At 54.0% G+C, this 23,667-nt stretch overlaps 1 protein-coding gene across 1 annotated transcript; it reads right to left on the minus strand.

The window, feature by feature from the left end:
• Positions 1-209: 209 nt before the first annotated feature.
• On the minus strand, positions 210-5,650 carry ETV3L (ETS variant transcription factor 3 like). The gene is made up of 5 exons (XM_067713841.1): positions 5,587-5,650; positions 5,256-5,493; positions 4,811-5,000; positions 4,288-4,408; positions 210-679 (listed from the first exon to the last, which is right to left on the minus strand). The coding sequence occupies exons 1-5, from the start codon at positions 5,648-5,650 to the stop codon at positions 210-212; spliced, it is 1,083 nt and encodes a 360-aa protein (XP_067569942.1).
• Between the last annotated feature and the right edge of the window lie 18,017 nt (positions 5,651-23,667).

The following is a 23,667-nucleotide window of genomic DNA, read 5'->3' on the forward strand; positions in this document are numbered from 1 at the left end:
GGGGCACTCTGCCTCAATTTTCCCCTTCCCCACATTCGCTTTTTCCCTGCGATGCCCTCCACCTCCTTGGGTGCAACTCCGTTCCTTCAGATCGTTCTACAATTTAAAGCTGTTTCCAGCCAGGGGAAGGAGCAAAGCCAGAAGGGAGGTAGATAAGAGGTGAGATGGAGTTTGGGGGACACACCCCCACTTCACATCTTCCTCTCCCATTAAGGAGGATCCAAGGGCCACACTGCTTTGAAGTTCTGCAGATTGGGGGACACGGGACTTTCCTCTACAATGTAGGGTTCCTGCCTCTCTGAGGAGAAGCCCTCTCTGGGATCCATCGTGGGATCAGGCTTCACCTCCAGCCCCTCGGGCCTCAGGCTTGGGAGCCAGAGCCTCTCCCCAGCCCCCTGCGCCAGCCCGGCCAACAGAGGAAGGCCAGGAATATACCGGGCCCCTGGGGCCCCTGCAGCCCCTGTGGGTTCTGGGAGCAGGGTGTCCGGCATGGAGGACCCTGGGAAGTGCTGCCCTGCGGGGACAGGGGGCAAAAAAGGCCCTGAGAGGTGGGGCCAGTCAGAGGGGACAGGGGGTGGCAGGGGAGGGGTGAAGGAGGCAAAACGGGGAAGCTCGTCTTGGGGGCTCCCCAAATGGCAGCAAGGGCTGAGCCGGCAGTGGGCAGGGGCAGAGCCAAGTCCTAGAGAGGCAGAGAGAGAGAGAGAGAGACAGAGAGAGAGAGACAGAGAGAGAGAGAGGGTCAGTGAGTCCCCACCGCTGGAGATGTCTCCTTTCTCTGCCCACTTCCCATTTCTTTCTTTTTTTTTTTTTCTGCGGTACGCGGGCCTCTCACTGTTGTGGCCTCTCCCGTTGCAGAGCACAGGCTCTGGACACGCAGGCTCAATGGCCATGGCTCATGGGCCCAGTCGCCCCGCGGCACGTGGGATCCTCCCGGACCGGGGCACGAACCCATGTGCCCTGCATCGGCAGGCGGACTCTCAACCACTGCGCCACCAGGGAAGCCCTCCCATTTCTTTTTGCTCCTGCTTGAAACCTTCTCTCCCCACCTGTGCACCTTCCTTTTTTCTTTGCTTCACATCTTATCGTAAATGTCATCTCCTTGGGGAAGCCTCTGAGCCTTCCCAGCCTAGGTGAGAGCCCCTGGACTCCCCCCTCATCCTTCCTGGTACTCTCCTCCAGGGCCCTGTTGCTTAGAATCAGGAGTCATTTGTGTGATTATTAATATCTGTGTTCCCAACACTGTGGTGGCAGGAACTGTGTCTGTTTTATTCTGGATCCCGGGATCCAACCCAGCCTGGCATGTATTAAGTGCTCAATAAAAATGTGTTGGATGAATGAATGAGGATATTCTTTGCCATAACTCAATGGATCCATTCTTCACTCTCCTCGTCCCTGTAGCAAAGGACTTTAGTTCTATTCTAGCTGGGCAAAGATCTAGTTGTGTGACCCTGGGTCATTTAAATTCTCAGTCCTCAGTTCCTTCATCCATAAACCCCCTGCTCCTAGCTAAGATCAAACAGCATCATGGGGCCTGCTGAGCTGTGAGGCCAAGCATGTGGGGTGAGCCCCAGACTTCCCCTTCTCTGGCTGGCTCTGGCCTATAGCTCTCCTCCTCCAAGAAGCCCTCCCTCCTTCCATTCCTTCCAAATCTGCCCTGTTTCCCCAGGGTCCTGCAATAGAGACTCCTAGCCTGGGATCTCTGGGGATGATTATATAGAACTTCACACCACTTTCTATAGTTCAAAAAACCTAACTCCAGTTCCACATTTTTTCTTAGCAAGTATCAACCCAAGGTGATGACATCAGCAAGGCTATAGTTAGTAAAAACTGGAAAAACAACTTAGTTGTTACTTAATTCATCCGATTTATTTGGTAGGAACAATATTTCTGATGTTGGATCTGTGAAAGGGGAAAGTAGTGAAAATGATCCTTCGTGAGGAAAAGCGTGGAGACCCCTGCAAGAATGTACTTTCTCCTAAGTCACTGTCCTTTTCTTGGGTCCTTAGATGACGTGGAGACTGCTGTCTTCCCCCAGGAAGGTGTGTCCCCTGGGGCTCCTGGGGGCAGTGTCCCCCCTCAGGGCCCCACAGCTGAGTAGGCATGTGGAGAAGATGGTTCTAAGAGTCCTCCTACCCCTCCCCGCCCCTTCCCAGCTCTGGTCCTGCAGCTTCTGTCCCTGGCTCAGTAGTCCTGGCCGCTCTTCTGCCCAGAAGCTGCTTCCTCTCTTGACACCAAATGCTGTGAGTGAAGGTGGAGTGAAGGGCTGGCACACCCTTCTGGAATCCCGATCCAGAAGTGGGCATGTGGCTGCTGCTAGGCTCCCAGAGGCCTGAAGCGGCTTAGGGTGCCCCAGGACCCAAGCACGGGCAGGGCCTGGGCACCCGCGGAGGGCAGGCGGGTGCAAAATACCTCAGGCCAAGCGGGGGCCCGCCAGGGAATATTTTTTGATTTCCCCCTCATAGTTTCCCAAAGAGCGCAGCTCTGTGCCCAAGGCATTCCCAGAACTGGGAAGGGGTGGGTGTGAGCGGAAGAACAGAGAGGTGTTCAGGTGCTGTCTTGCTGCAGGCTGCCAGACTTGTGGCCCTACGAGTCCTAGCAGGTCTTGGGCCGCCCTACGCCCACAGCTTTGGCTGCGCTCGTGAGGACCCAGAGCCAGGTGCCCTGCATTCTCTGTGAGGTGGGACCTCTGGGCTCTCAGCTGCACTTGGGTGGGGTGAGGGCCATGGGTCTTTGTTCCATGAAATTGCCAGAAGTGGAGGGATAGGTCTTGGGCCTCTGCAGAAGAACCTTGTGTTGGTCAAGTGTCTCTGTTGATCTTTTTCACAGAAAATCTGACTTTGCCTCTTCCCAGCTTACAGTCCTGGAAGAACTGGCCTCTGCCTGCATTTTTGCCGTGTCCCCCTCCATCGCCATGTGCTGTCACACTGGCTTCCTCCCGGTTCCTCTTTCCTGCCCCAGGACCTTTGCACACCTTATTCTCTCTACTTGCCATGCTCTCCTCTCTCCCTCTGAACTAAGCCAGCACCGATTTACATTTTGGGTCTCAGCTCGAATGTCACTTTGTCAAGGAAGTCTTCCCGGCTGCACCCTGAACTTCCCTGTAGCAGTTAGCACAATTATCATTACTTATCTACTTGTTGGATTATTAACTGAATGTCCGCAAACCCCCTCTTGTCTACAAGCTCTATAAAGGCAGTCTTGCTCACATTGGCACCCCTGGCCCTAGGACAGGGCTTGGCACATTCAACAGGAGCCCATGAGCTATCTGTTGAAAGAAGAAATGAGTGAATAAGGGAATGAATGGGTGAACTTTATCTTCCCAATCTCTCTTCAGTTGGGCCTCCTTCTCCACCCATGGCCCTTGCCTTGGTTCTGTCCCCATCGTCCTCTGCCTAGATGAGCTTCAAAGCCTCCAACATCAGTTGTATGCCTCTCCCACCACAAACTCTACATCAACCCAAGTCGCCTTTGCAAAATGAACATCTGGATGTGCCTCTCCCTCTGGGTCCCTCCTGTCCACGGATCAAGTCCAAGCCCCCTCAGCATGGCTTCAGAGGCCCTCTGTGACCAGACGCCTGTCTGCCTCGCCAGCCTCGTCTCTCACCCGCCTCCTTGTTCCCACTCCCATCACGCACCTTAGTCTCACCATGTAAGCTGCCAGCAGATCTTCAGACTTACTACACTCACTTGCAGCTTTTTACTTCACAAATGCTGTTCCCTCTGCCTGGGCCTCTTTCTCCATCTTCTTCACCTGCTCAGGTGTAGCCTCCTCCAGGAAGCCCCCACTCATCTGCATTCCCATAGCACCTCGTGCTTCCCAGAATCTCAGCACTGGTCACTGACCATCCTCCCATCTCTGTTCCCTACTGATCTCCGAGCATCTTGAGAGCCATCTTTCATCTCTGGGTCCACACACTTAGTAAATAGCTGGTGAGCAATAAATGTTTGTTGAATGAATACATGACTTATCCTTTGACTCATGCCCCCTCACCCATGTGCTCAATCAAAAGGGTCCTCCCGGGGGCTCCCCTGGTGGCGCAGTGGTTGAGAGTCCGCCTGCCGATGCAGGGGACACGGGTTCGTGCCCCGATACGGGAAGATCCCACATGCCGCGGAGCGGCTGGGCCTGTGAGCCATGGCCGCTGAGCCTGTGCGTCCGGAGCCTGTGCTTTGCAGTGGGAGAGGCCATGACAGTGAGAGGCCCGCGTACCGCCAAAAGAAAAAAAAAAGGGTCCTTCCGTCCTCTGCTTAAGATTCCCTGGGCCCACCCCAGTCCTGAGCACTCACGGTGGACAATGCTGCCGCTTCCCTTCTTGTCCCTGGAGGCCTCTGGTGGTCCTTGAGGGGTCCGCTGTCCAGCCAGCTGCTCTGCCATGGCCCAATGGGTGGACAGCCTGCTATGCAGGAGCTGGGGAGTGAGGAGAGCAGGCTCAGGGGTTGAATGGACCCTCCCTGGCGTGTATTCCCCAGTATACATTGTTTGTTTTAATGACCAGTCATTACAATAATGAAATACTCTCATAATGGTTGCTAAGTCAGCACTGCCCACATGTCCTGGGCCCTCCCCTGAGACCCCGCCACCTCCTTCCCTGTGATCCTGGCACAGAAGGAGTTGCCCTCTCTCATAGGCAGGTGCTCTACTGTAGGGATTGTTAAGTATGTAGGGGTGGTTCAGAGTATCACCCCCACCCCTGGGACACTCAGGGACTAAGGATGCAGGGGGAGAAGAACATTGAAAGCTGATGGGCCCCTGAGGCAGAGAGGCAGGTTCCGGTGGAGCTCTGGGGATGGGACCAGCTTTCATGCCTACCTCACTCTGTACACCCATGGGCACCAGGGCTGGTCGAAACAGAGCAGGGGTCCCCAGCAGCAAGTGGAGGGATGGCAGTGCCCACGACTCCCACAGAGGGTAGTTGACGACGATGAGCTTGCTGAAGTTGAACTTGTAAGTGAACCTTTTACCTTTGGTCTTGTGCAGGATCCTCTTATTGTAGTAATATCTGGAGATTCCAAGGTTGAGAATAAAGGGTTGGCCCAGTGGCAGGGAGGATGCAGTCAGGGACGCAGCCACATCCCCCGTCCCCAAGCTGCCAAGGCAAACCCCAAGCTGATCCTGGATAACCACTGGACATCTCACCACACTCCAGAGCATTTCCCAAGCCTTGGAGGGGCAGGAATCTGACAGGGGTGCCAGAAACCACGGCTCTTTCCTTTGAACTCTCCCCTGTCTGGCCACGTCGGCTGCCTCCTCTCACCTGAGGGCCCGGCTCAGCTTGTCATAATTCATCTGTGGTTTGCACTTCCTGCGGCCCCAGAGGCGGGCCACCTCGTCTGGATCCTTGATGACAAACTCCCCGTACTCTCCCTGCTGCCAGGCGATGACATGGCGGAACTCCTCCTTCTGCAGCAGCTCCAGGATGAAGTACCATAGCTGGATCTGCCGGGAGCCCGGGGACGACTCGGCTTTGCAGGCCCAGTCGGGGAAGGCCAGGCCTGGGGTGGAGAGGGGAGTGAGCGCCGCCCCACTGCTCCCGAGGCCTCTGGGGCACTGCTGGAGCACAGCTGGGACACCTGGCGGAGGCTCACCTGAGATCCAGAAGTGACGGGAGGTGATGGCAGGGATGCCCTCATCCAGGCAGCCGCAGTGCATTGTCCATTCCGGGGGGGCAAGAGCTGTGTCTGGGTCTTGGGGGGAAATGGTCCCCTCTTAGGAGGAAGCGAAAGAAGGCAGGAGAGAAGGAGGTGAAAGAGGAAGGAAAGAGAGAAGAGGGAAGAGACTAGGGGAGGAAAGGGAGACTGAGGCAGGGGAGCAGGGTCTGAGGCAGGAAGCTCCCCCCAGCCAGGCTGGGCCCAGCCTCCTCTGGGGACCTCCTCACTGGCCAGGGGCTGACCCAGGGCTTTGGGCTTGAGGCTGAACCGCTTTATAGATGGGGAGGAATGCAGAGGGTCCTAGGTCCTGCCGCCGCTGGGGGATTTAGACAATGACACCTTTTCTCAGGCCTTAACAGGATGGGGGTTTTTCCCAGGAGGAGACAAGTGAAAATGTAATTAATCGCTGGCTCTTTCTAAACCTTGAGTGTTGGCAGATACACGAACCCGCACTTTTATAGTACTTAGAACAATTTTACATTTGAGAAGAGGAGGGATTTTTGTGCATTTTATTCACTGAGGAGTCTCGAGTGCCTAGCAGAGCGCCTGGCATGTCATGGATGTTCAAGAAATGATTGTTGGTAGAATCAATGAATGGTGATGAAGTTATCAAGGGTGTCACTATGTGTTTAATATCTGTCTTCCCCTTCAGAGTGTCAGCTCCCTGCGTTCAGGAACCCTGGCTGTCTTCTTCCCTGCTGGCTCCCCGGAACCCATCCTAGCCCAGGGCCTTGTACTCACAGGGGCTCTATAAATATTTGTTGAATTAATGAACCATGGGCAAGGAAGATGGAATCTTGCTGGTTCCCAATTTGGCTTGGGGGTGGGATGGGGGTGGGCCTTGAGATGGGGGGAAGACTGGGGAACGAGCCCCACTAAGATAAACTTGCCTGATGCAGGGAGGGGAAGAGAGGAAATGTCTAAGTCACAAAGACTTCCGGATGGAACTGAGGATGGTGCGAAAAGCTGGCTTCTACTGTCATTAGCGCAAGATGAACTGATAGGCCAGAGGATGAGGAGGGATGGGAGAATGAGAGGCCTGCTCCTGGGGCTGGGCCCAGGCGCAGCGGACTGCTTGCGCACAGGGGACCGGCTCACACCACCTGGGCTCTGGGTTTCCATCTCTGATGCAGTTGGCATGAGGCGAGCGTTGTTCTCAACCAGAACTTATTAGACCGTCAGGTCTGGAGGCATGTGGGGGCTTACCTGGAGTAGCCTCCACACTTTCCAGATGAGGCTCAGAGAGGGAAAGCGACTTGACGATGGTGTATGGTCGTCCCACCCTCCACTCCTAATTCACGGCAGTTTTTCATATACCGTGCTGCCTTAAGACTTGAAACAAATCATCTGTAGCCGTGCTTCTCCAACTCTAATGTGCATAGGAGTCACCTGAGGATCTCTTTGAAATGCAGATTCTAATTCAGTGGGACTTGGTGGAACCTAAGATTCTGCATTCCTAACAAGCTCCTAGGTGATGCCAGCGCTGCTGGTACGTGGGCTGTACTTTGAGTAGCAAGAATCCATGGGAAACAGCATTAAGGAGCTGTGGGTGTTGGAAAGTCAAGGAATCCCGAGGAATCCCAAGAACAAGGTCCTACTGGATAGCACAGGGAACTATATTCAATATCCTGTGATAAACCATAATGGAAAAGAATAGGAAAAAGAATGCATATATATGTATAACTGAATCACTTTGCTGTACAGCGGCAATTAACACAACATTGTAAATCAACTATACTTCAATAAAATAAAATAAAATTAAATTAAAAAGTCAAGGAATTCCAACCCTGCCCTCCTTCCCCCCACACTAAGAGGTCACTGGGTCTCTTGCTCTCCTTTTCCCAAGGAACACTCAGCTCCAGGTGGGCCAGTGGACAAACCTACAGCCCGCTGGGGGCAGGTGTGTCCAGGGGTACCCAATCTGGCCCCAGCAGAGAGCATCTCTGGAAATTAAGGCAGACAGGGCTATGAGTAGGTCTGTGCCCACTCTGAATCTGGGTGAATAGGTTTTCCCACCCATCCATCTGTCTCTAAACTGATAGCTGATATTCTGGAATCTTCTCTCCTTCTTTTCCTCCCCTGAAGCAGATGCCCCTACTCCTCTCCCACCTTCCTTTCCTGCTCTGTCCATTGGGAGGTTCCTCCTTTGTCTAACCTCCAGATGATTGGGATGTCTCCTACCTCATCTTAGGAAAATGGGTGGGAAAATAGGGGGAGCAGAAGTGAGAGATTCCAAAGGAGGACTGTTCCTTGGAGGAAGCAGATAGAATTCCTAGGGCTGCAGTGCCTCCTGCTGGATCTGATGATGTTTCCTGGTCTGGAGGGTTTGAGACCTCAGGGTAGATTTAGAATCTGGCAAGAAGAGAACAATAAACCCAACGCAGAGCAGACACTCAGGGCACTCTGCACTGTGCTGAGAAATTGACACACCCTGAACCTCACAGGAAGTATCAGATGAGGTGGAGCTCAGAGGGGTTGACTGACTTCTCTAAGGTCACACAGCTCTTAAGTGAAAGAGTGGAAAGCAAGAACTTAATACAAAATACAAAATTTATAATATTCAGCCACCTAGGTAGGCTACCAAACCCTCTCTCCTGCTCCCTCAAAGAACAAAATCTAAAATATGAAGCCAAATATGACGCGCAGGCTCAGTGGCCATGGCCCACGGGCCCAGTCGCTCCGCGGCATGTGGGATCTTCCCGGACCGGGGCACGAACCCGCGTCCTCTGCATCGGCAGGGGGACTCTCAACCACTGCGCCACCAGGGAAGCCCCTGATTACTATTAATAGGATTAATCCCCTTGGCCCACACAAGCGCTCATTACGACACATGTAGGTTTTAGGTAATTATTTAAGAAAAGCAATAGCGATAACGATGATAAAAAAGAGAGCCTTAACCTAGATGTTGGAGCCAAAAGAAATGTCCCAAGCAGATTTTAGGTTTTAAGAGTTTAGTGAATATGAGCTGGGCCCCTATCATGAACCCAGCATTGGGCTTGACTTTTTTTTTCTTATGTTACTTCATTGAATCTTCACAACCCTTCGTGGTGGGTATTATTATCTCTGTTTTGCAAGCTGAGGAAATTGAGGTTCAAAAGATTGGAAGACTTGCATAAGATCCCAGGGCAAGTGGTGGAGCCGGATGCAAACATGTCTGACTCCAGGCTCTGAGCTGTAATTAGTCAATCAGGGCAGAAAAGTTGAGGATGAAACTTGGGAGCAGAGGCAAGGCTTAGGAGGCCCTGGGTCCTGAAGGAGGTGCTCCAGTCTAAACCTGAGAGGTGGGCTCTTGGCCAGAAAAGTGATCAACAGTGGGGGTCGGGGGGAAGCCAGAGGACCATCAGATGGGCAGAGTGGAATACAGAGAGGTGAGGAGGACAGGAACACGCCCAGGATAAACAAAGGTCAGAGCTCAAGACAGGGCTGCCTCTCTGCAAAGTAGAAACTTGCATCCTAAGTCACCGTGTCGTTGGCCCTTCTAAACTGCTAAAGGGATTGTCCCCATAATCTGATTGATCGGACACAGCGAAGTCTTCTCAGTGACTGCTTGATGGATGAGCGGGAAAACGGACTGTTTATAAATTCAAAGGCGGCCAGAAAGAGGGCAAGAGGGTCGGCGAGGAAGAGAGTGAATCAGAGAGAATGAGACAGAGAAATAGCATCGCGGAAATCGGGGATGCTGTGGACACAGGTGAGGTTCAGATACAGCCCTGGGAGACTGAAAGATCAGAGTGGAGAAACCAGCCCTGAGGGGCAATGAGGGAAACACAGAGATGGCAGTGTGGGGGGATGTGTGCGTAATATTTTCTGCTTCTTAGCGTCGAGCAAACTGCTCATCCCCGCCCCGCCTCCGACCAAATCCCCAGTCTGATTAGAAGCCTCTGGTCTCTCCCCTTGATCTCAACCCCAAGTGGAGAGCGGTTAGTCCTGAGACCTCCCTTAATGCTATTAGCGAAAGCGGCTTAGGATGGAGAGCAGGACCAGCTGGGGGCCTCAGAAGGGCAAAGCCAACACCTCTTCCCTGGGGAATTTGGGGGAAGGGCAGGGATCGATGTCCTTCTTCACCAAGGGCATCTTGTCCCTTCTTCTGCCAAACCCAGACAGCCTAGGGCAGAGAGGAGCCCTTCTGGACGCTCCCTGGCTGGGAATCTGGCCAGCTAAACCCCATCTCCCGCCCGCAGCCTCAGCTCTTGCTGCCATCAGCCCATACCTGGGAGAGGTGCCTCCCTCTCTGCCACTGCCCCAGCGGGGTCCACCCTACTTCCCCTGAATCCCTCCTTCCTCCTCCTCAGCCCTGAGCCCCCTCTCCAGGCTCCCTCTCAACCTGCTCCCATTGCCAGTGCCCCCTCATCGGGTCTCAGATATTTATCGCCTCTTTACCCCGCCCCCACCCCTCCAGCCCCTTGCAGACTTGTCTCTGGCTCTTGTCTCTGTGGTCCCTGGGGGCCGTGGGATTTTAAAAGGTTTGTGTTACTCCATGGAGTCGAAATCCAAACCCAGACAGCCCCATGCTCCACCCCCAGCCCTGGCAGGAAGGGCAGTTAAAAGTCATGGGGAAAGTCACAGACCCCCCCCCCCCAAGGACCCAGGGGTTGGGGAATAGGAATTGGGGTGTCAGGAGACCAGCTTCCAGCCTCACACCCACTGCTCCCTTGGTCTGGCCCCGCCAAGTCTCTGTTTCACTTTGCTTGACCTTTAATCTTCAACTGTTTCCTCCTTTCTTACAGTTTCTCTCCTCTCCCCTCTCAAGTCTTATTCTTCCTTGTTTCCACTTCCCGAACCAGGCTTCTCTTGTCTTACTTCCCTAGCTCCTTTCACTTTCCTTTTTCTCTGTTGTCCATCCTTTTCTGTCTCAGTTTCTGTTGATCTCTCCATTCCTGTCTTTACGTCTTATGTCTACAGATCATACTGTCTCCTGTCTACAAATCAAGTGATCTGTCTGTCTTGCCTCCCCCTGTGCCCGTTTTCCTCCTTAGAGGGTGTCCCTGCCTCACCACCTCTCACCCAGCCTGCCCTCTGTTGTGCTGTCTCTGTCACTCTCTCTCTTGGTCACTTTCTGTCTTACCTCTTTCTGTCTTTCTCCTGCCCTCCTGTCTCTCACCTATGCTTCAGAGATGGAAACTAAAGCCCAGGCCCCCAGCTTCCCGACCCAGGCTCCTCCAGTGCCCCTGTCCTCCCCCCAGCCTTCCAGCGGCCCCTTGCCCTCTCTCCCAGCACAAATTCAGTGTCAGTTCCTTTCATCTCCTTCCCATCAGCTGGGCCCCAGGGGATCCCCTTGACTGGACACCCCCCGATCCTTCCCTTCATCTCCCCACCCAGGGGACAAGAAATCCCCCCCAGTAGGTGGCTGGGGAGTCTGGCCAGCTTCAAGGAAGTGAAAGCTCTCAGCCCAGTGCTGAGCTGGGATGAGCCGGCAGGCCCGTCTGGGGCTGAGTAACGGGACGGACGAGGAATGCAGCAGGCAGCGGGCCTCCCAGGGCGCTCTCACCAGCTGGGGGCCTCTGACGCTGTCTCACTCAGTCGCCAGCCCTCAATGCCATGTCCGCTTCCAGCTTCCGCCTCAACCCTGGCCCTCGTACCCAATCTTACCATGAACCCTGAATTCAACTTCCACTAAGGGCCAAACCGGACTCGAGACTCCATCCATGTGCCCTGGACTCTCCCCACGGGGCCCCACTGCCCTCGAGCAGGGTCAGAAAGGGGTTGGAGGTGGAGTGGCAGCGGCACCACCTTCTTCCCAGTGCTTGCCCTCTTGTCTGTTGGGAAGGAGGGTAAGACCTTTCTCTGCCGTAGGAGCATCACCGTCTGTGCCTCTCCAGCCTCACACAGCCCACCTCTGCCCCAGCTGTCACAGGGGTGCGCCTGACACGGGGCACCCAAGCTCTTAGATTTCGGGCTTCTTGGACCTCGTTCTTTGGGAAGAAGCCAGGAGTCTGAGGAAGTGAGGGAAGCGGATGGATGGGGCAGAATCCCTTCAGTCCATCAGAGATGTCACTTCATCCCAGCCCGGCGCAGGTGGGAGCACAACCTTAACTCTGCCCTCCCTGGGACCACCTCCTACTCCTTCCCATGCCCACGCTGTGATGCCCACCCCCTCAGTGTCAGTCCTCCCCCCACTACCCTTCAACCTGGCCACACGGATGGCAGCAGCGAGCTCTCTGAGCCACTGAAGTCCCTGTAGGTACAGACAACAGGGCACGGGGATGGCTGAGACTCATTCATTCAGCCCCGAGAGCCTGACTTGGCCCCATTTATCGCAGGAGTCTTCTCTGCCCCAGTGAGCCGACATCTGACCCCAGCTGTACCCCATCTGGGGAGAAGAGCCTGGTGCCACGCCAGAACTGCTGCCTTTCTGGGGTCCCTGCCTCTCTCTGCCCTGACTGCCCTACGCCTGCCTCTGCGCTGTCCCACACCTGGATGGAAGAGCCTGGCCCCTCCTAGGCAGCTTCAGTGTGGCCCTCGGGCTCTCATGTTCACCCCGTGCCTGTGTCTCCTTTCTTTTCCTCTTCCCAGTTGCTCTGCGACTGGCTCCACAGCTGGGGTAGGGGTGGGGGAGGAGAAGGGCTGTCCCTCTGGCCAGCCCCAGCGGCAGACCCGCCACCAGAGCCCCTTACCTTGGTGCAGTAGCTTCTCCGGGCTCCGTCCAGCGGCTCCTTCTGGCGCACTCCTCGCCCAGCGACCCCTCGCTCATCACGCGCTGAGTTAGGGTTACTTAAAATGAGAGCGGGATCTCCAAGCTCCCAGGGGAGCTGATGTGGTTTTTCAGACAATAGCATTAACCCTTCGGAGGCCAGTGGCACCACGGCCCTGAGCCCCCTCCACCTCTGTGGGCGGGTAGGGTGGGAGGGAGGGTCTTCCACTGGGTCCTTTGCATCCAGAGCCTTCCTCTGGAGCAGATGGCTCCTGAAACATCTGACCAACAGGGAGACTGGTGAGAGGGCTACACCCGCTTCAGTTTTAGGAAAAGGGACACTGACCTGCCGGGAAGTCCTTCCAGCTGTCTACTCTTCCCACTATAAGTCAGCCCTGCTCTCATAGAACGTCCTGTGGAGATGAGTCCAGGCCTGGACAAGAACCCCCTCTTCATAACCTCTGACTCTTAACACTACCTCACTCCCTGTTTTCCCCTCGGAGTCCCAGGTCCCACCTCCGCTCACATACTGGTGTTGAACCCTCATAATCTGTAACTTTCCTCTTAGTCTCAAATACTACAATGAAACCAATAGTTTACCCAGTCACCTTTTCTCTAAGGTTTTTAAAGCACTTATTATGTCTCTTTCCTCTTAGGGCTCTAGAAAACAGATTTTTCCTTTTCTTTGTAGATACTACTCAAAGTTAGACAGCAAGAAGAACTGCCCACTAAGTCATAAACCAGACAGGAGAAAGTAACTGCAGGGGCATCAGACACCCTGCTAAATAAATAGCAGGAAGAAGATAAGGTGGTAGAATTCCGGAATACACGGGGGAGGGCATGGAGAATTTAGGTAACTGACCTCAGGGGAAACTAGAGGAGAGAGGCTGTCAAAGACCAGCCTCTGTTTTGAACGTCCTGGGGACCAAGGGACCCTGGAGCCTGTTGGGCCTGCGTCCAATCTCCCCAATCCCTAGTGGGGAGGAAAAGATTGATGGCTGTCATTGTGGAATCAATATGATTTTCTTTTTTTTTTTTTTCTCCTTGACTCTGGGAGGCCAAGTTTCTCTCTCCCCCACTACTCCCCCCATCATTACACAGCCCCTCCCAGCCTTGAGCTGATCGAGATGGGAATGGAGGGCCATGGAATTAAATTCTGGGGGTTGTTTTCTGGTTAAATCAACCGAAGCTAACATGATGGAAAGGTGAGAGAGAGATGCTGATTGCTGGAAGAGACAGGAGCTAGGGGCCACGAAGAGAGGGTCCTTGTTGGGGGAGAGGCAGGAGGACCGGGCTCCGAGCCCATCGAGGGCAAAAAGGAAAGAGGTTACAAAGGGAGGGATGGTCCAGAACACTGTTCCAGGGAGTTGGATGCAGGGAGAAGGGAGGAATATTAGCCAGGACGAGGCAAACTGGATCTCCATAGAGGACAGAGAGCTATAGCCAGGAAGACTGAGGTTAGTGCCAAGACGTGTTACCCCAGGCATCTCTCTCAGATGTCACTGGTGTTTTCTCACTGGAAGAGCTGGCTCTGCCCCTTTGCTCACCTTCACTCCATCCCATTTCCTTCATTTAAGGATTTAGGACCATGTGAGTTCAGAGCAGGAAGATGCCAAGGCCAAGGAGAGGATTCTGGGGAGGTAGAGCCATTCCATCCTCCCCCTCTCCCACGAAGGCCCCATTGGAAGAGCAGGTCATGGCACAATCTTTAGTGGGAGAACTGGGACCTACACGGTGGGCCTGGACTCCACAGGTCCTTCAGACCACCTGCTGCCTCCACAGACTCTCCTGGGAGGGTGACATGTGACAGGCCTCCAGGGAGGGAGGCTCAAGGCTTTTCTGCTGTCCCACTTCCTGTCACTGTCCCAATTCCCAGGGAAGTCCCTCACGTTGCTAACTTCAAGTCCTTGTGAGAACCAGAGCAGCTGCTTCTGAGACTATTAGGGTTTCACCTTTTCTCTTCTGCTGCTCCACACGCTGTCCCTGCCCACTTCCTCTCACATGCCCGTAAACCTGGTCACAGCAGTCCCCCCGCCACCGCCCCTACCCTTTCTGTACAATTCACGTTTTGATGGCTGGCCCTCGTAGGGGAGGCTCGGCGTGGGATTAGGAAGCTGGGCACTTGGCACAGACATTGGCTTCTAGGGTGGGACCCTGAGCCTCTCTGTTTCTTCCTTGAGACACAGGCAAATGGCCTAGTGCCCTTTGGGGAGGGGAGGTCCCCTGACCAAATCCAGCCCTTTCCTTTGCTCTTTTGAGCATCTCTGTGTGCATCCGGTGCCTGGACACGAGGCTGCTCTACAGATGATCGCCGAGTGAATAAACCAACAGGTACCCGACCAGCTCCCCACACTCTAGCTAATCCAACTACCCTAAGTTGCAACAGGAAGCCTCAGCATTTTAAACTGCCTTCAAACCCACAACTTCATATCTAGTAACTGTACCTGGCCTGATGCAGCCCCCTAAACAACGCTGACACGGTAACGGGGCCCATTGATGGGGGGTGGAGACCCCATCCCTGTCTGGGGACAGGAGTCAACAAGAGGCAGCCCTTCCCACTTTGCAGTGTAGAGCTGGCTCTGGCTATCTCCCAGGGTCACTTGGAGAGGAGTCTCTCAGGGCTGGTCGGGGCGCAGGGCGGGGCTGGGAGGAGCCCCTCTCCTCAGCTCCCCTGCCAGCCCCCTGGGTGTGATGGCACAGACTCAGGCGCGCAGACTGCTTTCACAGCAGCAAAGCCAAGGATGCTCTATCTGAGCTGCAAGCAGACTTTTCCTGTTCTAGTTCGTGGCTTTTTTTCATACTTGAGTAACCAGCACGATAGGCTAAATTCCTAGTCTACCGACACAGTCTGACATACTTTGTATCAAGACCTCACCACCCTGAACGGGTCCTCTCAGGTCTCACTTGTGCCTTCATAATCATCTGACATTAACATGGGCAGGACCGAAGACCCACAGATGGGAGATCAGGCCCTGCGGAGGGTTTCCCCAGGCACTGTAGGGGGTGAGGGGCTTGCCAGGTGGGGTAGAGAGGAGGAGGTGGTGTTATCTCCTCCACGAGGAACAGCGAGAGGGAAAAGAAAAAGACTTCCTCACTCTCTCCTTGTTCTTCTGCCAGGACCTGGCCTGGGGTGGTGGCAGCCAGCGCAATGAACGAAGGTGGGGGACTTGGCTGGTTCCAGGAGGGTCCGTCTGGCCAGTCCAGGTGTGACAGAAGGAGACTGTCCCTTGATAAGCACTCCTTGCCAGCGGTTGGTGAAAGAGGGATGGTTCCCACTGGCTCATTCCCGTGAATCCCCCATCGCTCCCCAAGACTGGGTGGGGCCCAGTGCACCCCCATGGGGGACTGATGGTGACTGAGACTGGACCCAGAGGAGGGAGAGAAGAGGAAGTGAGGGGAGGGAAAAGGGACACCCCTGAATGGAGGGATAAGGTCCTTAGGTGGCCGGAAAGGGGGGAAAGAAAAGGAGGTGTTGGGGGAAGCTTTTGGGATCAGACTCAGGGAGACAAAGAAGAGGCCGAAGGAGAGGAAGAGGAGGAGAGGGAGTGGATGAGGCAGAGGGAGGAGGTGAGGCTGGGGATGCGGGAGGAGGCGGGGCTGAGGCAGCCTGGGATGCAGCTTTGGGATGCGGGGGCAGGGGAGGGGAGCCGTGGGTGAGTGTGTGCAGCCAGGGGCTGTGGTGTTGGTGGCGACTCTTCATGTCCCATTAGTGGCGATGGAAGGTGACACGCGGGGATCGATACCAATCGAGGCAACAGACTCCCAGTAATAAACCCATTTCACTCACACTTCTCCACCCCCAAGAGAGGGAGCCAGGGCTTCCCACGCCCGACCCCCTCTCCAGAGAGGCTGCTCTCAGAGCTGTCCCCAGCCCTGGCACCGGCGCGGGGGCAGGGCCCGCCAGGCAGAGGGAGTCTTCAGCAGGGTGGGGGGGTGTGCTCTCTCTATCTGGTTCTGTGAGCCTCAGGCTGAGGTCCCCTGAGACCTTCAGGCTGGGCCCACCTTCTCCTCTGGGGCTGAGCCCAGCCAACACCCCCAATCCTGTGAGCATTTCCAAGGCAGAACAGGGAAAAGCTCTGGAATGTGTGGGTTGGCTCAGTCTGTGGGCGCAGGTGAAGGCATCTTTGTGCTCCTGGGTCTTATTCGTGCCTCTGTGTGGGCGTCTGAATGTGTGTCTGTGTGTCTCTGAGGAGTCATACAGTGAGCGTCTCTCTGTGGATGTCTGTCTCTATGACCGTGTGTTGTTGTGCGTAGGCGTTTGTGTCAGTTTTTGTGTTTCCGCTGTGCGTTGTTGGTGTACCGTGCGTGCCTGTGTGTGTCTACACACACCTGTCTCGAGGAATGTGGGTGTGAGGCGGGGTTTGTCTGTGTGTGAATCTGAATGCGGGTGTCTGTGTTTCTGTGGGTGTCTGCTTCTGGATGTGTGGGCTGTGTTTTTGTTTTAGAGACTGTTTATGGATATCTCTGTGTATATGTGTGTGTGTCTGTCTGTCTGTCTTTGTCTCTGTGGACACATGGGAAAATACAGCTGGGCTTTTTGTATTTGTACTCAAACCCTGCTCCCATCTGGCTTCTCGAACTGGGCCTCATGCGGTATACTACCTTCCAGGTAGGGTGCCCCACTGTCCCTGGGACAGAGAGGTTCCCCCAAACACAGGACTTTTTTAGAACTAAAACTGGGACAGTCTCAGGCAAAACAGGACAGTTGGTCACTCTTCTTCCAAGCCCGGATACAAGGAGGCCAAAGTGAATGAATGCAGGTGTCAAGGAAGGAAGGATGAGAGAAAGATGGGGCGTGGAGAGTTGAAGGAGAAGCTGGAAAGGTTGAGGCATTTGAATGGAAGAGGAACCTAGAAAAGAAAAACAAAAAAATGCTGTGGGAGCAGCAGGAGGAATGCTGGTTAGACTCAAGGAGGAACTTTCCAGAGCACAGAGATGGGACTCTGGAAATTAAGATGAGAAGGAAAAAGGATCAGTTGCCCTCTGCTCTGGAAAACTCTGGTGAAGAGTTGGGTTGGGCTCTGTGGAGGACATTGGCAGAGAGTGATGGTACTTGCCAGCTCATGGAAGGTAGGATGTAGCCAGATGGACCCTGTGGGGCTCCCACCCTCCTGCACACCCGCCACTGCTTCCTCTGGCTCCTCACTGGGTGGGATGAGTTTGTGGGGCTCAGAGATGGGACCCCCCACCCTCAGCACAGATGGTGTCTGGACGCCCTGCTTTGAGTCCTTCCCTCTCCCCACCTGATGGGCTCCCTTCCTCAAAGGGGACAGAGCGAGCCTGCAAGGCCCTGGGTGGTGTGCATGGATCGGGTGGGAGATCCTGAAGGCTGTAGGAGGGAGAACTGGTTTATAATGTCCTAGAGTCTCTAAGCTCTGTGGGGAGAGCCTGAGCCTTATCCATCATGTTCACCATGGAACTCCCAGTTCCTACTTCAGTGCCTGGCACACAGTCTCAGTAGAAGTTTAGAAAATAGAGCTCCAATGCTAAGAATCTTCACACCCTGGGCCCGCTCTTGACATTGCAGGCGCCTGTGCAAGACAACAGGTGGACAGCTGTCCCCTACGCTCATACTCAGGAGGGTGCGTCCAGGGTGGAGGCGCATGCGTGCCTGGACACAGCTCTGGCCATTGCACAGGGAATTCCAGGGTTCCAGGAATCCAGAGTGTGTGCTGGAAGGAAGCACCTGGTTGCAGGTGGATGGATCCCCTTGGCCCCATAGACTTCGCACCCAGGCTCGGGGAGCTACTGTTGGCGAATGACAGTCTCAGTATCTGCTGCCACTCTGCCTGGCTGGTCTGTGAGCTAATCTGGGGCTGAGCTTTGCAAGATGGTGAGAGAGCTGAATCTTGCCCAGGATCTTCCGGCATTCACTCCCCTCCTGGGACATTGTCTATAACTTTTGTGGGGGTCTTCTTGTCCTGCCCTCAGATGGGTCTTGTCCCTTCTCTCAGACTGGAGGCTTCAGGAAGACAAGAGCCCTTGCTTCTCAGGTTGGGGGCTCCTGGGAGGAACAGTCTGTGGACTCCCTGGGGAGTGGCTGAGTCTCCTTCCCTAGTTTTCCTTCCTCCAGCTGAAGGACAGGCTGCCTGAACCCTGAGGTTAGGGGATTGGGCCAAGGCCAAGGATGGGGAGAGTGGGAGAGGGTGAGGAAGGTGGGCAGGAAGGACACACATTGGGCCACAGAGGGGGCAGGGGACAGACTGGCAGGACACATAGTTAAGAGCAGCCGGAAGGACAGAGGCAAGACTCTGCAGACTTAGTAAAGGGACGTCCAAGAGCCTGGCTGAGGAGTTGGGGTTTCCAGGTCTTGCAGGGGAGGAGGATGGGTGGGGCGGTGAGAAGAGACAGATTGAGACCAAGGCCTATGCAGCCTGTTTCCCCCAGTTCTTATCTGGACCTCGGAGAACCTGGGGTGGGCAGACATTTCCACTATCTGGAGCCAGGAAGGGTTTCTTAAAAGAGAATTTAGGGGCTCCAAGGGCAGGCTGGTCTTACCTTCCTCTATCCACCCCTGTCCCCCTTCCCAAACACCAACCCGGGGCAGGCTAACCAAACCTTTATGTTCATATATATATATATATATATATATATATATATATATATATGTATATATATTTATTCTGTGTTAGGGAGCCTTGTGTCAGGCTGATAGGAAAAAACAGGAGGGAGAGAGACGGGAAAGTCAGGAGAATGCGGAGCTCAAATAAGACCCGAGATAAGGCAATTACCTGATCAATACGGGTGAAATTGAGTAATCTAGCGGATCAATACCATGGGCAGGAGGCTGGGCGGTTGGGCGGGGGGCGCTCCCTGCTGTCAACCCTGCTCCCCTGCCCACCCCTTCTGCAGCCCCCGCCCACTCGCTTCAGTTCCCCCCACCCCACCTCCTTGGGAATTCATCTCTAGGTCTTTCTTCCACCGCTGCCTCTGCACTCTGTCCCCCAGAGAATCACCCCCTGCCCCTCCCAGCTTCCAGAGAGTGCTCAGGCCCCCGGCCCAGGACTCCGTGTCCGTCTCATCTCCCCTCACCCATGCCCTCTCCTCCCTTCCCAAACTGCTCCACTCTCAACAGTCCTTCCAGGTTGATGCCTCACCCTCTCTCTCCATCTTCCCCATCCCCACCCTGGTTCCCCCTTGGTTGGGTCCACAGCCCAAGCCAGTTGGATAGCCAGCTGCCCACATCTCTGTCCTGAGGCCAAGTGTGGCTAAGTGGTCCCCCCCACCCTCAAATCAGGTAGGAGCTCTCTAAGGACCAGAACTAGGTTTGCAAGGACCAAGCCTTCCCCATCAACTTTGACCTGACTGCTGGAGAGGGAGTTGTGCCTCCTGCTTCACTGTTACTGGCAATACAACCTACCTACTCCATCTATAGAGCACTCCTTATGTGCTAGGCGCTGGCTGAGCTGGACTCTGGGGTCAGGAGGCTAGGAGGAGGACCCTGGTTCTCACTGATCCAAAAGTGGTGGTGTAGGTGCTGCCAGATGGACACCAGTCCATCTGAGGACTGCCTGTGTTTAGAAGGGATCTTGGGGCTCTGTTTTTTTTTTTTTTTTTTTCCCTAGAAGGGCTGTGGAGGAGAGTGAGAACTCCCCCAGTGTTGTGGGGGCATCTGAGTTCCTGCCTGCCCAAGTCAGTACTGAAAATTCTCCGGTAACCAGAAAAGTCACAGCTCGCTGGGAGATGAAGGGAAAGGCTGTGGCATTGTGGGGAGAGCCCTGGAGCAGGACCCCGAGCCTTCTAATTACCCGTCTTTGAACTGGAGGTTCCTGATGGGTTAGGAGTGTCTATATTTGACTGCGAAATCCCAAGACAGAGTCTAGCATCCAGCAGGCACTCAGGAAATGTTAGATGAACAAATGAATGAATATTGTCACCTGGCCACAATCTGCCTTGTGTTTCAGTTCATTATGTTGGCTTGTTTCCCTCAGTAAACTGAGTCTCTGTGAGTCTCCAGAGAGCAGGGACTCGCTGTGTCTCCTGGCACGTGGCCACGTCAGTTTCAGGAATGAACGACTGACTGAAAGCATGTGTGCCTCTCCCTCTCTGGCCTGGAGGTCATTTCAGGGGAGCTCACACCAGTGATGATTCCATAAGATTCCCTTAGAGAAATCAGGGGCCTCTTTAAAGCAACTCAATCTCCCGTCCCTTTCTTCTAGTCTCTGTGTGTCATCACTGCGGGGCAGGGAGGTGTTTGAGAAAAAGCATGGAGCTTGGAGTCAGGAACTCTGGGTGAGTCCTGGTTTGGTTACTCACTAGCTGTGTTGACCTTGGGTGATTCACTCAACTTCGTTGACCTTTGTTTTCTTCATCCCCCAAACGGGGATAATAATAGTCATAAGAATCCACAGAGGGCAATGTTGTGGATCAACTCGTGGATCAAGTAAGTTAAAGCAAGTGACAAGAACGTACAAATGTTACTTGCAATTGGTCACCAGAAGTCCAAAATTTCAACATGGGCGACAAAGATTTTTCCCAGCTGGGCCAGGAGTGGGAGAACTAAAGCAAACCTCCTTTACTGTGATATTCTGAAGACAGGCTTATACCGTATACCTCAGTTTCCCCTCCCTTTTCCTTCCAGTTAGTTGCCTGGAGGTCAAAATCATACAAAGAATCTCTACCCCACTCTCTGCCTGTTTAAATTACTCTTTGAGGGATTTGGGGGAAAAAACCCCAGAAGGCCAAAAAAGACACACTGGAACAAAGGGCCCTGAAGCCAGAACCATGTTTGCAAGGCTGACCTCTGTCTCCTGGACAGAGGGGTCCCTCCATCCTCCTCCCTGGTCAGGTTCCTGCAGAACGTGGGGTGAGAGGTCAGAGACGGCCTCCCTCACGGACCCTTAGCTCTCTGGGACCAAGGTTGTAAGGTTCTGACTGTTCTCCTAAACCAGTCTTTGGGCTGAAGCTGGGATGGAGCCAGCACCTGACAACTGAGGCAAGGGGCAGTGTCACTGGGGCAGACACCTGCTGCCTCTTGACTCTAGACCTTCACTTCTCAGTCTTAGCCCATTGTTGGGCGGCACCCTCCCCATTGTCTCCCTAGACCAGATTCCCAGATCCTGGAGCCCCGGAGTTTGGAGATGTGGGGCTTCTCCCCTCAACCTGGGCCCTGGGAGTCAGGGTGGGGCTCGTCTGCATTCTGGGAAGGCTTTAATCTTTGATCTTTATCCCTCCATGACCAGTCCTCACAACCCAGCCCCAGGAGCCTGTTTGTCCAGAGATAGAGGCCCCCTCCCCTGGGCCTGCTGCAGGTGCTGGCTTTCCTTCTGCACTCCTGATTGGGACACAAGGCCTGACTCCTGGAGAAATGCTAAGGTTGGGGTCCCCCACACCACCCCTAATTCTGCGTGTCTGATTAGAATAAAGTGTCTTCACCCTTGTCTCAGAGATCCAAGGCCATGAATGGGCAAAGTATGGGATTCAGACTCTTGAGAAAGGTTTGAATCAGTAGGACAGGTCACCCACTGTGGACCCCTACTTTCTCATCAGTAAAACAGGGATCATAGTGTTAGGGGAACCACTGACTGAAAACTGCCTGCCCTGGCCAAGCCCGATAGTAACCACTTGCATGAGTTATCTTACAACAGGAGGTCCTGGTAAGGAACGTGGAACTAACAAGCTACCACCTACCGGAAGAATTTGGGAAAGGTTAAAAGGAGAGAGGAGACACCAGTCCATATGTCCTATCAACCTCCGAGAATCCTTCTCACTAGAATCTATTGGCTGAGCGATGTGCGCGCCACCAGGAAGGACCCTGAGCCAGAATGATTGTCCAGAGACAACCCAGAAGCTAAGCCTATCACCATAAAACCCGAGACTGCGAGCCACGTGGCAGAGCAGTCCTCCTGGGTTCCCTTACCCTGTGGCTCTCTGCCCCAGCGCCCCTTCCCAATAAAGTCTCTTGCTTTGTCAGTAAGTGTGTCTCCTCGGACAATTCATCTCCGAGTGTTAGACAAGAGCCCACTCTAGGGCCCTGGAAGGAGTCCCCCTTCCCGCAACAATAGTATCTTACCTCCTCTTGAGAGGGGCCGACGGAAGTGATGTGAAGGCAAAAGCCCTGTACAGAGTACAGGCGTAAATGTCTCTGTCATGTCATTTAAAAAAGGACTTTGAGTACTAAATGCTTTATGTGCGTCATTTAATCTTCAGAACCATCTTCTAAAATAGAGAAGTAGAGGCACGGAGAGCTTCCATAATCTGCCCAAGGACTCACAGCCAGCAAAATGGCACGGGTGGGACTATGGGATTAGAGCCAATTCCACTTTATCTCCCTTCCTCAGGGAGTCAACACACCCAGCTCCTGAGAGAGGAGGGAAGCAGAAGCTGTGATGAGAGGGGTTAGGGGTGGTGGAGTCGGGGGATGACTGAGACAGCAGTCTTCCTTCTGTCCTCAGTATTCCAAACTGGCATTCTCTATCTGGACAATCAAACCTCCTTCCTATATTTCTTGTTATTCATTTATCCAGCAAATACTCATCAAGCATCCTCAGGTTCCGGGCAGTGTGCTGGGCACTGGAGAAAACGAAACGACCCCTGCACCAGCCCTCGGCTTCTGGAACATCCTGCGAGAAACCGGACCGGCAGAGCACTGACAAGATTGTCTTAGGGTGGTGGCACAGAGGTAAACACGGGCTGCAATAGCACACAGACGAGTGCCCAGGAAAGGCCCCTGGAGGCAATGACATCTGAGTTCTGGAAAAGATGTAATTGGTCAGGTGAAGTGGAGGAAAGACGTCTGTCTCCAGGCAGTGAGTTCAGCAGGGCCAAGAGGCCTTATGGCATGAGTGGTTAAGAACACAAGTGTTGGGGCTTGAACCCCGGTCATACCAGTTAATGTCTCTGTGATTTAGTGCTCCCCTTGATGAAATGGGGATTAATACAAGTAAGCCCTTAACATGCCTGGCACGTGGTAACTGCTGTCTCTGCGCTGGCTGTTACGGTTGGATCTTAGGTTTTACGTGGGCTGACAGAGTGTGTGTATGCATGTTTGTGTGGTTAAGGATGAGGCTGGAAGGGTAATCTGAAGGGTCTTCTAAACTAAAGTAAGGACTGTGAACAGGGAGATATTGGGGAGGCTTTGAAGGGGTTATTCCCTACTCGCTCATGTCACAGGCTCTGAGACTTACTTTCCCCTCATCCTTCCTCCCCCGCCCCCCCCAAAGTGTTCTCACCTTGAAGCTCCATCTCTTTCCTCGCTTCTTCCTCCCTGCTCACCACCACTCACTCCTCTTTGCTCAGAATTTGAATAATTCCCATCCAATTCTATGCACTGAATGGTCAACATGGGGTGGCAGAACCGGTGGCCTGGAATCCCGAGCTCAAAACTATAACCAGTTTCATGCCTAACAAGTCTCACTTTGCTTTCAGCAGCCTGAGGAAGGAAAAGA

Source organism: Pseudorca crassidens, chromosome 2 (genome assembly GCF_039906515.1).
Source record: "Pseudorca crassidens isolate mPseCra1 chromosome 2, mPseCra1.hap1, whole genome shotgun sequence".
Taxonomy (NCBI): Eukaryota; Metazoa; Chordata; class Mammalia; order Artiodactyla; family Delphinidae; genus Pseudorca; species Pseudorca crassidens.

Excerpts from the sequence above, each read along its gene's own strand:
- ETV3L (XM_067713841.1), bottom strand. The coding sequence starts at position 5,650 with ATGCACTGCGGCTGCCTGGATGAGGGCATCCCTGCCATCACCTCCCGT. Across the intron at positions 5,494-5,586 it reads CCGTCACTTCTGGATCTCAG|GCCTGGCCTTCCCCGACTGG; the intron begins GTGAGCCTCCGC and ends TCTCCACCCCAG. Across the intron at positions 4,409-4,810 it reads CCATGGGTGTACAGAGTGAG|CTCCTGCATAGCAGGCTGTC; the intron begins GTAGGCATGAAA and ends CTCACTCCCCAG.